Source organism: Hippocampus zosterae, chromosome 2 (assembly GCF_025434085.1).
Source record: "Hippocampus zosterae strain Florida chromosome 2, ASM2543408v3, whole genome shotgun sequence".
NCBI classification, from domain to species: domain Eukaryota; kingdom Metazoa; phylum Chordata; class Actinopteri; order Syngnathiformes; family Syngnathidae; genus Hippocampus; species Hippocampus zosterae.
In genome coordinates, this window is record NC_067452.1 from 24174249 (window position 1) to 24191540 (window position 17292).

General features: G+C 43.4%; 2 protein-coding genes across 6 annotated transcripts in view; one reads left to right on the top strand and one right to left on the bottom strand.

Annotated features, from left to right (window-relative positions):
• Nucleotides 1–1176, bottom strand: part of dlgap4a (discs, large (Drosophila) homolog-associated protein 4a) — a 62471-nt gene extending 61295 nt beyond the window's left edge. The window contains exons 1-2 of one of the 4 annotated variants that reach the window (XM_052057093.1): nt 939–1176; nt 745–846 (exon numbers count right to left, since the gene is read on the bottom strand). The gene's annotated coding sequence lies outside the window, so the exon portion shown is untranslated. Of the gene's footprint in view, nt 1–744 lie in introns of all 4 variants that reach the window. The other 3 variants (XM_052057092.1, XM_052057095.1, XM_052057094.1) reach the window with 3 other exon arrangements.
• An 8287-nt stretch (nt 1177–9463) lies between these two features.
• Nucleotides 9464–16223, top strand: pcbp2 (poly(rC) binding protein 2). Of its 2 annotated transcripts, none has more exons than XM_052057159.1 (13): nt 9464–9636; nt 10409–10531; nt 11535–11558; nt 11656–11688; nt 11768–11884; nt 11968–12099; nt 13216–13344; nt 13459–13533; nt 14206–14265; nt 14512–14584; nt 14662–14717; nt 14811–14980; nt 15089–16223. In XM_052057159.1, the coding sequence occupies exons 2-13, from the start codon at nt 10463–10465 to the stop codon at nt 15123–15125; spliced, it is 975 nt and encodes a 324-aa protein (XP_051913119.1). In that variant the 5' UTR covers nt 9464–9636; nt 10409–10462; the 3' UTR covers nt 15126–16223. The 2 variants fall into 2 exon arrangements, with proteins under 2 accessions (XP_051913119.1, XP_051913120.1); XM_052057160.1 differs by having other exon boundaries at nt 9465–9636; nt 14206–14247.
• The last annotated feature ends 1069 nt before the right edge of the window (nt 16224–17292 follow it).

The window sequence follows — 17292 nt, forward strand, 5'->3', positions numbered from 1 at the left end:
AGAAAGAGCAAAGCTTCAGATGTCCGACTGCCAATCTCTCAATGTGTCTCGGAGGCTGACATACCCGCGTGTGTCATCCACAGATTTGCGGTCCCATCCAACCGATTAATTATTAATCAAGCTTCCACTAACAAATGGGGTTTTAATTGTCTGGATTGCTGTTTGACAACAACTGAAACACAGGCCTCAATCCAAACAGGCTATCGATCAGCCCAATGCAGCCTCATCAACAGCAGCAGAGGAGGCGAGTGCTGCTTTGAATCAATCCAGGGAGGATAAGACAAATTAACAAGATTTTTTTTTTACTCTAATCTCTAATTAAACTTTGAAAACACAATGCCGGACAAGGAAAATGAAGTCGGTTCTTCATTTTGTTATTTGAAATTCTGCATTAAGTTGAACACTCACAGAGACACTGTGCCTTTCCAAAACTTGCCTAGAGGACACACATACGTACGAAAGTCTCCCATGCAGATATTTGCCTCAATCAAGAGGCTGCTCTGGGGCACTGAGGAGCAGATCTGCACTCCACACGCATCCCGAGCTGAACCTCACTCAGCAGCGTGATGCAAACAGGCTGTCGGCGTCACACGCACATACAAGTCTCTGCATCTTGAATGCTCATATTTGAAACGAGAAATCGTCAGTAGGAGCCTGGACGATGGAACAATGCAGCCTGGTGATGCAGCCTGGGTTGTTTTAAGAGGCAAAGAGACGCAACGCCCGCCAAGCGTACCTTCTTACCTTTTATTGCGATGAGCTGCAGATGTTGCCGCCAGTCACACGCCAATAGTTATCGTCCTCTTGCATGTCGACCAAATCTCCGCCAAGCGACTCTTTATGTCTCTGCAAGGTAACAACACCCCCGATGTCACGGCATGAAAGACGCAAGAGTCACTCTGTTGAATTTGAGCCGCCCTCGGCTGGATGCGGCTCACCGGCGCACGAGAGGCTGAAGCTCCATGGCGGCACGGGAATGTCTGTTGGGAAGCTGCCGCTGATGCCGCAGCAGCCTTTTTACTCCGAAGAGACGTGGGATGAGTGCGGGGCGGGTGGGGGTGGCGTGGGGGCGTCCGAGGGCCACGACCAAACACTCAGCCCACGAAATCAACCCAACGGAGCCGCAATGACGGCCTCGCAGTGGATGAATCACCACGCGTGCGTGTTTTGTCAGCAAGTCAATTAGGGAGAGAGAGAGAGAGAGAGAGAGAGAGAGAGAGAGAGAGAGAGAGAGAGAGAGAGAGAGAGAGAGAGAGAGAGAGAGAGAGAGAGAGAGAGAGAGAGATCGTCTTGGATGATTCAGCCAGTGACAAAGTGCCAATATGGACTATTCAGAAGCACTTTCAACATTCACGAGCAGCAAAAGCTTCTAAATGTGACCGTGTTCTCTCTGTGTTTCGAAGAGATGCTCAAGTCATTTTTTGCAAGTTCAAATGCTGCGTGACGTACATTACCTATGCAGTCGTTGTTTACTATCTTTGAATGTGATCATGGTATGTTTTTATGGGTGACTGTAGTGTGTACGTAGATATATCCATCCATCCATTTTCTGAACCGCTTTATCCTCACTAGGGTCGCAGGGGGTGCTGGAACCTATCCCAGCTGTCTTCGGGCAGTAGGCGTGGGACACCTTGAATCAGTTGCCAGCCAATCGCAGGGCACACAGAGACGAACAACCATCCACGCTCACATTCACACCTAGGGACAATTTAGAGTGTTCAATCAGCCTGCCACACATGTTTTTGGAATGTGGGAGGAAACCGGAGCACGCGGAGAAAACCCACGCAGGCCCGGGGAGAACATGCAAACTCCACACAGGGAGGCCGGAGCTGGAATTGAACCCGGTACCTATGTACTGTGAAGTCGACGTGCTCACCACCGCCCTACGTAAATATAATTCCTTTAAAAAAAGCCCATGGGACACACTTGGACCACTCGTTATAAAGAGAAGTACCAGCATCATGAAATGGTTTAATGGCCCCTGGCCCCACTTTCAGTGAGCCACGACCATTTTGAAAACCGAATTTCAAATGCCCTCTTTATACACACACATTTGGACGTGTTTATTGGCTTTCTTTGAGATGCCAAACGCAAATAGCACGGCAATCCAGTACTAAATATCATTTCTCTCTCTCTCTCTCTCTCCTTCTCTCTCTCTGATCAGAAAAAAGAAGTGACAATAATTTGAAATGTCTAAAGAGAAGTAATCATGTGTGGTGTTCTCTTTTTCATTTTTTGCAAAACAATAAATTAAAAATTCTAGTTTACCCTGAGAAAAGCCTGACTAATACTGCAACCCTTTATCTGATTCAAGAGTGCATATTTTAAGTTGTGGGGGTGGGGACAGGCTTTCATCTTTTCCCCCAAAATGATGGCAAAGTTGTGTTTGAAATGCAACGGCGAAAGGACAGTTATTTGTACTGTATATGACTCTTATATGTCTCAATTTTGGTAAGATGTTTTACATCAGCATTTACATTGGGTAAATGTCCTGTCCTGTGCATTTTGGATATCACAGCAGCATGCGCAATCAGTGACTTCATCAAATGTGTGGTGTACATTGGAGCTCATGAAAGCAGTTACTGAAACGCTCGCTCGTGAGACCCTTTCAGCCGCTCAAAGTCTCTCTCTGTCCCATAAACTCTCTCTATGTCGGTCTTTTTGTCGCAGAAGGTTAACCATGTTCACCAATGATAACAATAATCTGTCACCTGTAGTGATGTACAAGATGTACAAAAATGCTGATCTGTGTCTTCTTCGTATCTCACCCTGTGCAGTACGCAGTAGGTGTAAATAGACATTGTTTCAGCCATGATTACAGTACAGCATTTGGGAAAACGCAGCACACTGAACAAAACAGGCAGGCTGTTCTGAAGAATATCTACATCTCTTTGGATCCCTCTTCTGATGTAATACCCTTGAATGATGAGATTCTTCTGATGCTGTGGAAGCTCTCGAGAGATAATGGATTATGTCCTAAGGTGCAACTACAAAAATGTCAGAAAAATCCGACTGAAACAGCATTCAGGGTATGTGCACCAGCACAAATGTTTACTTCTACAAGTATGCTGTCAAGAGATGACGTGTTTAAAATCCAATTAATCACACACTTGTATGCAATTAATCACACTTTTGTACTTGTACTACTTTCCACAAAGTTGTAACAGATGTTTACTTTGGTCAAATCTTGGAATCCATGCACAATCAGCATATCGAATATATACATTCACAAACTACTTTAGTAGATTTTCTTCATCCTTGAATAATATTCTTCTGCTGTTATATTTGTTTGAGGATATCGACTAAAGGTTAAGATGTCAATGTCAAGATATGTCAAGAAGACAAAGTTAATTCATTTATAAGGGAACTATTCTGTCATCATAATGGGACTTATTGACAGTGTGACAACTCATTGTGAGCTAAGCACTAATTAAATGCGTTTGCCTAGACACGAGCTGTTTGAAGCGCATGCCCGCTGGCATATGTAACTTCTCTTCCTCCAAGATTGGCATCAAACTCCACGCGGCTCCTCGCGCTTGTGCCCCCAAGATACCATGCCAATTATTTGTCACTGTGGGAGAAACCTATTTGTGGAAGCCCTTCTTCCTATTTGTGCGGGCCATCCCAGTGGTGCTGCATCCTTCCGGCTTGTAGACTGGACAGTTGACAGAGAACACATGGTCATCATCGCTGTGACCCTCCGGGGCATTCTTTGGCTGTAGGAGGGTTGTGACATCGCAGTTGCCCCTACAGAGAGAACTCAGTCCAATTTGGGGCAGTTAACAAATCTGTAAAAGAACAAATACAAATACACAAACTCCATCCTACTGCATTCACAGGTGGAAAACATTTTGTGTTCAATGATGATGCACATTTGCAAGTTAATCCTCCTTTCAGACACCTTTCATTTTTCAAGCAGCATTCCCTTCAAGTTCATTCATGAGGTGACTAATTGGAAACATTTCTGGCTTTCAGTGTGGCATCCACTTTCCCTCTGTCATTTCCTAATTAGATGAAAAGTATTTGAAGCAGAGGGGAATAAACTGCAATTGGTCTCATTTGGAAAGGTGTAAAATAGGAATTTTCCGAGGTTATATACCAGTGGATCATTTGATCATCTGTTCTTTTCACACAATATTACTCTGAACTCAACATTTGGAATACACAATGGGCTGTCAGTGGCCACTGACAGCATGAGTGATTGGCATTTCAGGGCACATTTCCTCTGCCCTAATCAATGAACACTCTCTAGTGCAGTGGTTCTTAACCTTGTTAGAGGTACCGAACCCAACTGGTTCATATGCACATTCACTGAACCCTTCATTAGTGAAAAGGAAAGATTTTATTTATTTATTTATTTATTTATTTACAAATTCAAGACAGAAAAAAACACATTTATTAAAAGCAGAAAAAAGTCAACACAATTAGTGTAAGAACAGTATAAAGTATACATTTTTAAAATGTGCACAAAAAGAACCAGCCAGTGATGGCCAAGCGGGCATGTCATAACTAATTGACATGTTGAGTCGGGTGTGCCTTAACCCCCATGGCAGAGGCTCTGTCGAACCCCTGAGGCTGATTGACCAAACGCCTCAGGTTCGATCGAACCCAGGTTAAGAACCACTGCTCTAGTGGAAGAAGGAGGGTATTTTGTATAAAAGTATCCAAGGAAAAACCAGCAAACTCAAGGAGGTTGCAATTGGTGGGGGTACAACAGTGTATGGGCAAGTGTAATACAGCAAAAATGGGGATACTGTGCATGTATGCAGACAATTATATAAGGGAGCAGCCACACACTATGAAGACACCCATGAAAAGCAAAGCCAACCATGCTACCATTGGAAACACCAATCAGCCTCCATTTTTCGTGGGTAATTTTTGCTGGAATTAATCTCATTTGCTCACAGCATCCATCAAATAAAACCTGCTCATACTTTTCTTTGCGCAAAAGAGCAAAATACCGGTACGTTTCTTTAGTTCGGACCGGTCTGACTGGATTTGAAACCACTTCCAAAATTAGGCAGGCACAATCATGCAGCTCTGCAGATAATTTAGCGCGATAATATCTAAAATGTACTGCTCTGACTTTGCACAAGGGGTGTGTGGGGGGGGGGGGGGAATCAAACATTTCTGCTTTATTTCCTCCCAAATGGTGGCATATCATTGAAATGTTTGCTGTACTGTATGCGCCTAATAACAATGAAAGCACATTATATCAATCGAGAATGTGATCCTCTCCTCGTTCATCTATAACTGCTTCAGACAACAAAGTGTATGCAGAAAAGTGGTGAAGGTTGCACGACTGTCTGTGTCCTATGTGTTGTGTTCTTTTTTGTTATTTTGACTTCAAAATGGTGCCGCGTGAGTGGCCGCCTTTCCAGCAGCTCCTATATTTTGTTGTTCTACTTCTTCCTTTCATAACTTTGCTGCTGTGAATCGGGAATTTCATTGCGAGACTAATAAAAGTTTTCTTATCTTTTCTTATCTTATCTTATTAATAAAAGAGTAGCTATTTGAGTAACTATTTGTTAGAATTGTTGTTTCTGGCAATTGACTGATTGCATTGTGGGTGCTCTGATGTGCACCAGATTAATGAGCATGTGCTGAGCGCAGTCAGGCAGAATATATGGCAAGCAGACCATGAAAACACGGTTACAGGGCGATACTGTTCCATTTTGGCAACTTTCTAAATATCCTGATTAGGTTGTGTGGCTCTGCAAATGTCACTATTAAACCATTTGTTTCTGTTCTTTTGATTCAAAGGTAGCATCAGATGACAATCAACTTCCTCTGTTACAGAATGCTACACAAGAGGAATATGAACAAAAACAATGGCTTTATACAAAACAAAACAACCTATCATGAATCCTGAAGTCATCAAGCATGAAATTAATAGGAGAGTGGATTGCAGTATGTGGATGCCAAAGGTTGAATATCAAGAGACGTTTTTTTTCTTTTTTTAAATCAGCAAAAATACTTTTGAATGATTACAAATGCCAAAAAATGACAAAAGCCCAAAGGGGCATTTAGCCTAATTCATATTTAAAAGATCCCAGTGCCCCTGACAGTGAGGACAGAGGAAGTCAATTGTACAGCAACATGGCTTCATCAGTTGATTGAATTCAAGTCCACCGATCTAGTCATGAATATATACTGTACATTATTATTTAGTATGATTATTATTACAAGGGCGAATTCAACACTCACTCTCCACTTTGTGTTGTACACATCACACAGAACAAGCATGCAGGTGTGCAAGGAGTGATTCATTGTGAAAGAGGTGTGCAGAGTGTCGCGCCACTTGAGCTGGGATGGCGGGACCAATGCCTTGCTCAAGGACACCTCGATGGTAGCCAACGAATTGACGAGCATTCCTCTAACATTTACATTTTCCTCTGCAGTAGCTCTTGTTGGGGGAAGACCGGCCTCCTCTTCCCCGCGTGTTCTTTGAATTTCGGACGAGGAGAATGTTGGTAATCCAAATAAAGGCTGGAGTCGATGAACAGTTCCTTCGAAGCTTTTAATAACGGAATATTCCGGGCACCCGTGAATTACAGACAATGGCTGCGCGTCACGAGTGTGAAGCAGGAAGAGATGCACATCATTTTTATACCATCAGAAGGGCGGTACCGAGACACAAAGTGTAGTGTAATATCATAACTTTCGTTTCTCCTAAACCGTTTCTAAGCTTGGTACATTCCAAAGTTTGTGCGTCTTCAGCAGGGAGTATTCCAATTCTATGTGATGATTGTTACAAGGATGCAAAGCTACACTGGGGGTATGGAAAAGTTATACAGCATGATGAAATATGAGCAGAATACAGACTTCACTCCCAAACAAAACCCATTTCGTTCAACTCCAACGACCAAGTCCTGACAGACCAACCACCCTTAAGGAAACATTCCTGATGCCTTGCGATGCACTCTAATTAAAATATCAGGAATCATTTTCATTCATTCATCTTCCGAACCGCTTGATCCTCACTAGGGTAGCGGGGGGTGCTGGAGCCTATCCCAGCTGTCTCCGGGGGACACCCTGAACCGGTTGCCAGCTAATTGCAGGGCACACAGAGACGATCAAACATCCACGCTCACACTCACACCTAGGGACAATTTAAAGTGTTCAATCAGCCTACCGCGCATGTTTTTGGAATGTGGGAGGAAAACACAGTACCCGGAGAAAACCCACGCAGGCCCGGGGAGAACATGCAAACTCCACACAGGGAGGCCGGAGCTGGAATCGAACCCGGCACCTCTGCGCTGTGAAGCCGACATGCTAACCACTGGACTACCGGGCCGCCGATATCAGGAATCCATAATATTGAATTGTTCTATTGAACCATGCCCTGCTTAAATAGAACAGGTGTGAGTTAATGTGTCTTGCGACACATGCACGTGTTTAATTCATTTTGAAATGTGAATTATATGATGATGCAATTGTCTTGAATATGAACACGACTATCTCGGATATTGCGATTGGGGCCCGGAGATACAGAGAGAGAGAGAGAGAGAGAGAGAGAGAGAGAGAGAGAGAGGGTGATGGCAGGGGAAATGTGATTCTGACTTCCAGCGTTCTTAGTGTAATTCTGCCCTCTAGTGGATACATACCTTACTCCAGCAAGAATTAAATGGAACTGTAATTATGTAATTTAACAGACATTATAGGACCCATGGGCGGCCCGGTAGTCCAGTGGTTAGCACGTCGGCTTCACAGTGCAGAGGTACCGGGTTCGATTCCAGCTCCGGCCTCCCTGTGTGGAGTTTGCATGTTCTCCACGGGCCTGCGTGGGTTTTCTCCGGGTGCTCCGGTTTCCTCCCACATTCCGAAAACATGCGTGGCAGGCTGATTGAACACTCTAAATTGTCCCTAGTTGTGAGTGCGAATGGTTGTTTGTTTCTGTGTGCCCTGCGATTGGCTGGCAACCGATTCAGGGTGTCCCCCGCCTACTGCCCGGAGACGGCTGGGATGGGCTCCAGCACCCCCCGCGACCCTAGTGAGGATCAAGCGGTACGGAAGATGAATGAATGAATGAATGAATATAGGACCCATATTGCTGAATTCGTGAGTGTGATTACCGCTGACGCCCCCTCCCCGCCCACCACACACACATATACACTTTCCAAACATTTTTGTTGTGTGTTTTTGGTTTTTCTTTGCGATTAATTTTCGTTTGTTTGTTTGTTTGTTTGTTTGTTTGTTTGTTTGTTTGTTTGTTTGTGGTTTTTGTTTTGCTGTTGTGTTTTGTCTTTGATGTGTTTTTGGTTGATTGTTTGGGATTCAGTTTCTTTTATTTGTTTGTTTTTTGCTGATTTGCCATTGTCTTTTCACTTTTGTTTCTGCTTATTCATTTATGATGTTTCAGGGTGGATAATCTCCTAGTCTACATATGCACTAGTTTCAAACAGCACTGTGGTTACACTTTTTATGTTTTTAAAAAATAAACAAATGTTATCATTACTGTTGTTAGTGCTGTACAGAATGGGACTGAACGAGGGAATATTTGCAACAGCCTTGCTTCATCCATCCATTTTCCAATCTGTTTATCCTCACAAGGGTCGCGGGCATGCTGGATCCTATCCCAGCTGACTTCTGGCAGTAGGCGGAGTACACCCTGAACTGGTTGCCAGCCAATCACACATGGACGAACAACCATCCGCGCAAAGGATAATTTTGGAATGTGGGAGGTAACTACACAATCACGGAAATCCATGCATGCACGGGGTCTAAGGCACGGGCAGAACATGCAAACTCCACACATGAAGGCCTGAGTTGGACCCTGAACCTCTGTACTGTGCGGCGCGAGTGCTAACCAGTCCACCACCTTGTCGCCCCTGCAATATACATTTCGTAAGAAATAAACAACATTGGGCAGCCCAGTGGTCGACTGGTTAGCGCGTCTACCTCACAATGCAGAGGTACCGGGTTCGATTCCAGCTTCGGCCTTCCTGTGTGTAGTCTGCATGTTCTCCCCGTACCTGCGTGGGTTTTCTCTGGATACTCCCGTTTCCTCCCAAATTCCAAAAACATGCATGGCAGGCTGATTGAACACTCAAATTTGTCCCTAGATGTGAGTGTGATTGCGGATGGTTGTTCGTTGTATGTCTACCATTGCCTAAATCTACCTCCTCCGAGTCTGCAGCTGGACACTCTTGTGCGATTGGCTGGCAATCGGTTCAGGGTGCCCCCTACTGCCCGAAGACGGCTGGGATAGGCTCCAGTACGCCCCGTGTGAGGATAAGGATAACTGCGGTCGGATAAAGCGGATCAGAAAATGGATGATGAACAAAATTGTGAATAACGTCAAAATATGAACAGAGTAACTTTGTTAATTGGCAAGCTACAATTGAAGGTTTTTTTTAAACTACTCTTTCAAGCCGTTTTTTACGTTTGGAATGAATCAATCGTGAAAAAGTGAACTTGTGTCAAGGGAAGACGTGCACGCAAGGGGCGTGGCCATCAAGAGGTCAAAGTTGAATCCGCTTTAGCTTTTGTGCTAAGCAGCAGAGTGGAGTCCCATCGAAGCGCGGCGTCTCTTCCCTCTTCCCCAGATCCTTTTCAAAGTCCCTCCCGAACCTCTCCCCCTTCTTCCCTTGTCACCCTACCCAACCCCTGGACACACATTGACGGACGGTTTGGGTAAGAGATCCAAGTACGGCACTATATGCTCTTTGTCGCTGTTTTCCTTTAGCTTTGCTAGGAGACTGGGGCACAGCGATAACTCGGTGCTTCTCAGTGCGTTCGTAGGCCGCGGGTTGAGACTATTTCCTGGAGGAGAGGACGTTTAAGCTAGCAAGCCGGATGGAAAATTACCGGTTATGCTAACAAGTCGAGTGAGTGTGCTAGCTCGTGTCTGCTGCTTATGGTGTTCTCTTGCTATGTTATTGATAAAAGCCTAGTAGTTATGCGTGAAATAAGTCTTGATGTTAATTAAGATACGACGTGGTGTCAAACTTGGCTATCTGCTTGCGTGACAGACATATTGTCATTGACAGACTTGCCTTGGAGTGGAGGTGTTAGCTTCTCACTCGGAGACCGCCCCGCTGTCCGCTAAAAAGCACTTGGCACGAAGGCACGCGAATCCCAAGTGATCCAAACAAGTGTTTACACATGCAATAACAGCGCTGTCAATGTAGCATATGTCGTTTCTGCTCCTTGGTACCATGAAATAGTCGGTGCCCTACGCAGACAGTGGCTCATTGTACTGCCGTGGATGGATGGACTCGTGCCAGTCCAATGTGCATTACAGCAATTAAATATCTCTATTTCTTTCGCTGCTGAAGTGCTTTGTCACGACAGAGGTAGCTTCAGCTTGTACACCCGCACAGAGAGCATCTTCGTGGAGAAACACAACTTCTGATGCGGCTACGTGTAGTTGTCTCTGACTTTGCTCCTCTCCACGCTCTTGCAGGTATTTGGCCTGTGACCAAAGATTCACTCCTGTCTGTCACATCCAGCTGCATCAATGGACTCAAGTCTGGTTGAAGGAGGACTAAATGTCACCCTAACTATCAGGTTACTCATGCATGGAAAGGTGAGTGTGGATGCACGCACTGCTTCATCATTTATATTAAAAGTAACATGTTCCTGAATGTTCCTTTTCCGTCATTCTTTTAGGCAATATTTATCAATATTAATACTGTATCATTGGCACCTGATCATTTCAAAAAAAGTTTTTAAGCCGTTGTAATGCGACATGCCCTCGAACATGCCACTGTTTATTTCTGCCTTGTTTTCTGGTCTATTCTGCTACAGCGCAATGCTTTATGGCCTTGTCAAGTCTTGCCATAGTTTAGATATCAGTCCTACCTATTTCAAATCTCATTTTATTCTTTCAAAAGGCATTTGTGGTGGCAGTACCTGACAAATGCACCCAGTAAGAGAGTCTCCAAAAGGCAATCTATGACGAGCTCAACATTGCATCATGTCCAAAAAGCGTGATCAATCGTCCTTCAAATTTATGTCCATTGTGTATACATGTTAAAATCTTAGTCTGAAAATATGAAAGTGAAAGTTGTAATGTTTCTTAATTGAATGTCATAAATTGCCTCTTCTGTTGCCTCAGAGAAAAAACGGACGGTTGCAGTTGCTTTATGGAGGATGGGGCTGGCTACATTCGCCAGCTCCTGCTGTGATAAATGTCTTTTTTGAAGGAAGAAAATGAATCCTAACATGTGTGCTATCTAAATTATGCCAATACTTAATGATGCCATATAATATACTAATATGAAAATAGACCAGGAAACGGGTCAAAAAATGAAAAGTGGCACGTTACAGAACACGCTTCATCACAGACCTTATGTGAATGGCTCAAAAAAGCTCAAGATGGCGCTGTGCAGGATATGTCATTATTTTGATACTTCATCGACCTAAACTTTTTTCAGGGAATCGGATGCCATTGATATTTGCACTGTTCATGTTGATACACACTGCCTCATAGAATGAAGGAAAATAAACGTTGAGTGGGATGCTCCTTAAAGGATACTTGTCGCTCAGTGCACTTATAATTTACTCTTTGCATTTTTGTCATCTTGTAGGAGGTTGGAAGTATAATTGGCAAGGTATGTGATTTTTTATTTTTTTTTTACCTTTAGCTGGGTATGACTTGCATCTAACGCACCAGTTTTGTTTTGGAAATGTTATTTGTCTGCACAACAGAAAGGAGAGTCAGTGAAGAAAATGAGAGAGGAGGTAAGATACAAGAAAACAATGAGAACACGCCTCATGATTTTGCGTCATCATTTGCCACGTGGCTCATCTGTGCCTGCAGAGTGGAGCTCGCATCAACATCTCTGAGGGGAACTGTCCAGAGAGGATCATAACGCTGGCAGGACCCACCACCTCCATCTTCAAAGCGTTCTCCATGATCATCGAGAAATTGGAGGAGGTTTGAATGTGCAAACTCCATTTCATAATGAGGCAAGATTCCGCTGGTGAAGTTGAAAATGAACGTTTGGCTTTCTCCCTTAGGACATCAGTACCTCGCTAACAAACAGTACAGCCACCAGCAAACCACCAGTCACCATGCGCCTCGTTGTGCCTGCCAGCCAGTGTGGCTCACTCATCGGCAAAGGGGGCTGCAAGATCAAAGAAATTAGAGAGGTGGGACGTCGTCATCTGACTCTCGACTCCATCGTTAGTGTTGGTCCGCTTAGCTCGCTCAAGAGTGTCTTCTACCAATCGCAGTGCGTTTTGCATAAGAGGCAAATGGCCATTGAGAGGATTCAAATGAAGGTCTTTGCAATGAATGCAAATAAAATGTGATCATCCCATATTTTATATTTTAAAGATTAGGATATCCTTTATTTGTCCCACAACGGGGACATTTACAGTCTACAGCAGCAAGATTGTGGGTAGAAGAAGAAGGAAGAAAAAAGTTTTTGTTTTTTTTTTGCATTCACAGGTAAAGATTAGGTGACTGTGCGATTTACCAATGTTTGTCACATCATTTGATTTTTTTATTCAGCAGCCTGACAGCAGTCTGTAGGAACGAGCGGCGGTATCTCTCCTTCTTGCAGCGCGGGTGTAACAGTCTCTGGCTGAAGGAGCTACCTTGTGCTGTCAGGGTGCGCCGGAGGAGTTGGGAGGGACTGGCCATCATTGCTTTTAGCTTACAGTAGCTAGCATCCTCCTGTTGCCCACCTCCTCCAGAGTGTCTAAAGAGCAGCCCAGGACAGAACTGGCCCTCCTGACCAGTCGCTCCAGTCTCTTTCTGTCCCAGGCCGAGATGTTGCCTGACCAGCAGACAATGACATAATGGATGGCCGAAGCCACCACGAGTTATAGAAAGTTGCCTATGATTAGAAACCATGCCCCAACTAATTGACTGGTGTGTTGTCTCCTGGAATAAATACCTGCCACATCCCAAAGAGGCACCCTTCCGCCACTCATACTAAAGTAGTATAATTCACCAGTTCGCTGCAGTAACCATTGCTCTGAGATTTCTTGCGGTACATGTCACTCATCTCACCCACCACTCTGAAGACAAGCAATAGGGTTGCAGGATAAATGTTATTATTAACCAAGTTGGTCTTAGTACAGAGCTGCAATGAGTAAATACATGCCCCCAGACTCTACGTGATGTATTGAGAAGCAAAATATAGCCGTAATGATTTGTCTGTAAACTCTTGGCTAATTCATGGTGTCTTATCTCAGCCTTTATGCCGGTGTCAAAATGGTTTTGTTCATTTTTTTACATGGGTGTTTGTGTGTTCACAGTCAGCAGGAGCTCAGGTACAAGTAGCAGGGGACATGTTGCCCAACTCAACAGAACGCGCCATTACCGTTGCAGGGACGCCACAGTCCATCGTTGAGTGTGTCAAGCAGATCTGCGTTGTCATGCTTGAGGTAAAATTATACTGAATGGAAAAAAACTTTGAGATGCACTTACTGTTTGTTTTTTCTTTAAAAAATGTAAAATTATCTTTTAAGTTTACTGTTCTGCTGTGTCTGTTTCCCCAGTCGCCTCCAAAGGGAGTAACCATCCCATACCGACCCAAACCCTCGGGCTCTCCTGTCATCTTTGCAGGTGGTCAGGTAGGAATTTCTCTGTTCGGTCCTCTACATTAGTTCTCTAACTACATTCCCCAAATTCCTACAAGTCCAGGAACAGCGTGCCAATAAAGCAAACAACCCAAACCAAACCAAGTACTTCTCCCTCTCGAAGCTTTGGGACAATCAAAGGCTTCAAAATGATTGTGATGTATCGCATAAATCTAGGCTCAAAGTCTCATTACGTTTTTGACTGCCCACCGTAGCTTATCGCTGGGTTGCTAACAATGACCATGCTTTTGTAAGCTAGCTCCTTTTTATGATTGCAGGGCAAGACAATGATGGCTTACTATTTAATTAAATTTAGTTCGATAATATCTGTGTGGAAAAGTTAAAAAAAAAAGAATATTCCTTCAGCATTTAAGAGTACAAGTGATGGTGATGTTTAATTGAAGCAACACTTCAACAGTGATGCCAAGTTTGAAGCTGTCAACTTCTAACACATCTGTCCTTTACATACAAAAGAACGATCCGTGAAAATGTCGGCAGAGTGTGGAATTGACTAAAGTTACTTTTTTTTGGTGCCGTCAGACTAATAATCCCATTTCTTTGGGGGGTAAAGTCGCCACTGTAGCACTTTATTGTGTGCATAGCTCTGTTTTGTGAGTTCCTCAAGGACACTGTCCAAACCTCCTAAGTGCTCTTCTCTCCTTGCAGGCGTACGCTGTCCAAGGACAGCACACCATTCCTCAGCCTGATGTAAGTGAAGGGCCATCTGTAAGTGATGCAATATATTTGCGAGTTTGGTCCAGAGATTCTTCATCAGTTTTTTTTTTTCCCAATCACCTGCGTCTTGCATTTCCACATCATATTTAATGTGTGCAAGGAATCTAAATTTGTGTCACTACCTCTGGCGAAATGATCCATTTCATATGTCCCTCACATTGTCAACTGGGCTGTAAAAATCAACATGATATGAGTTGTAACGTTTGCCGTCTGTCTGTCCTTCTGTTGGCTTCGCAGCTCACCAAACTCCACCAGTTGGCCATGCAGCAGAGCCCCTTCCCCGTTGCGCACAGCAACCAGGGCTTCCAAGGTAGGTGGGCAGTCACCGCTTTCGAGTCGTCATCATGCATTCTTCTGCTTGACCGGGCTTTCTTTGCAACTCTGCAGCTGGGATGGACGCCTCTGCACAAACTGGCTCGCATGAACTCACCATTCCCAACGACGTAAAGCCCAACTGTTTTCAGTCACATAAGCTTTGGGCAACTAACGTCTTTCCGAGATTTCAATCTGTGCTCCCATTCCTGATGTTCACCTAGCTCATCGGCTGCATCATTGGCCGTCAGGGCGCAAAGATCAATGAGATCCGTCAGATGTCGGGCGCTCAGATCAAAATTGCCAATCCTGTGGAGGGTTCCACCGACAGACAGGTCACCATCACTGGCTCCCATGCCAGCATCAACCTTGCCGAGTACCTGATCAACGCTCGGTAAGGCATATTTGCCCACGCGTTTTCTTTGTTCTTCCAAAATTCTCATGCTTAAAGAGTTTAAAATGGTGAGTTTGAAGCATCCTGCTTTTGTTGTTCTGCACACAGGCTGTCCTCTGAAGCCACTGGACTTGCAGCCAACTGACGTGGTGGTTCCTCATCAAATCTAATATTGCCCCCGCCCCGACTTTTTACCAAGAGGTCCCTTATTGAACTTCATGCAAAAATACTATGAACTCATGAGCTCCTTTACTTTGGGTTCTATATGCCTCGGTTGTAACTATGGCAACATCGTGATCAAGGTATTCTATTTATTTATAAAGTTTGAAATTCCCATTCCAATAATTTCTAAAGACTTCTGGTAATTTTTTTCTGTATATCTTTATGGTCTTGATCAAGGTTCAAATGTTTTAGAAAAATCTGAAAATGCATAAATCTTTTTGTATGTCAGATTTTTCTTAGAAAATGTAAAAATGAAGAAAAAAACACTCAAATTATAGACGGACTGTTCTTTCCCCTCCCTTCTGAATATATTTATTTTTATTTAAGACGGCTCCTTGTAAGAAGAGAATCTATTGATATTTGGAGCTGTGCTTCTTGAGCAATGCATTATGGGTTTGACGGGTTTTTAATGGGTCACGGCCTCAGTTGAAGTTGAACGCAGGAGGAGGGGGGAATAGAAAAGTTTGCCATTGTATGAATTTTAATCTGTTTGGTCTCACCTCGGAGTAATTGTCATTCCTGTGTTTCATCAGTTTCAGTTGATTGGAAATTTTGACGATTGTTTTGTATTATTCTGATGTGGGCGGGTGGGTCTTTGTTGCCAGCAACGGGCCTGAATGAGAGGAAAATATTTTATTTCCGAAATTACTAAAGACCACACTAATGACAATGATAACGTTTGAAAAGGTTGTTTTAAATAGAGAAAATATTTTTTTTAACTGCTGGGCTGGGGAATGCTGCCAGACAATAAAAGTCATGTTGGTATTTAATAGTATATTATTATGCTAAGCTGTTAACTTATGATAAACTAGAAGGAAATTTAATAATAGAATAACACTAATATCCTGTTACCCTTTTTGTTTTGTTTTTTTTTGCCTGGGTCAGATTTTTTTATTTTATTCTTTGCAGGATGAAGAAACTCACGGTTTGTGCACGATTTCAAACTATTATAGATCCGGGTGCAATTAAATTGTTGAGGATAAAAATGCAGAAATTAAAAACATGTGAGATGCTTAAACACGCCCTTTGTTGTAATTACCTATTCGTTGGTCGGTCATGCTCTGGTCAGAAGCATAGATATATGCATCATGGGTGAGAATCTCATTTTGAACATGTAATTATTCTACCCGCCTTTCCAGCCTTTAGTGACAATACAACAAGCATTTTTAATTAGTACACACACACAAACACACACGGGTTTCACTCAAATTACATTTTTCATTGGTCTACATAGGCTCATTATAAAAACTGGATCTATATATGGTTCGTACTTCAACACTAATATTTGGTTAAATTTCCCTAACCAACACATTTCAACTTGCAGGGGTGGGCAACTCTGTTCCTCGAGGGCTGCGTTCCGGTATGCTTTAGATGTCTCCTCCAACGCTCCTGTTTCAAATGATCAGGATGGTCATCAGGCTTCTGAAGAGATGGCTGATTAACTGCTCATTTAAATCATGTCTGTTGGAGGAAGCAGACATCTAAAACATACAGGAAGGCGGCCTCAGAGGACCGGTGTTCGTTCGGCGCCAGGGCCAGTGCTGTGCTTAGTTGGTGCTTCACAAGTTCTTAGGAAGAAAATGTTTGGTTTTCCACCGGCATAGTCGGAGCTACATCATCGTAAAGCACCCAGACGTCATTGCTCCCGTCGGTGTTTATCCAAGAATGACTGCGCTATTAATAATAATTATTTTAATAATGTGCTCTGCGAGGCAACTTAGCATACCATTGATTATACTTGTACTGTATGTAACAATCACGAACTTGCAATCAGCAAATGCTTAAAACTTTCTTAATTATTATAGTTCAGTGGTTCTTAACGTGGGTTCGACAGAGCCTCTGCCATGGAGGTTAAGACACGCCCGACTCAACATGTCAATTAGTTATGACACGCCCGCTTGGCCATCACTGACTGGTTCATTTTGTGCACAGTTAAAAAATGTATACTTTATAATTATACTAACTATGTTTACTTTTTTAATGTTTTTAATTGATGTGGTTTTCTATGTCTAGAATTTATTTTTTAAAAAAAGGTCATACTTTTTATTTTTCACTAATGGAGGGTTCGGTAAATGTGTACATGAACCGGT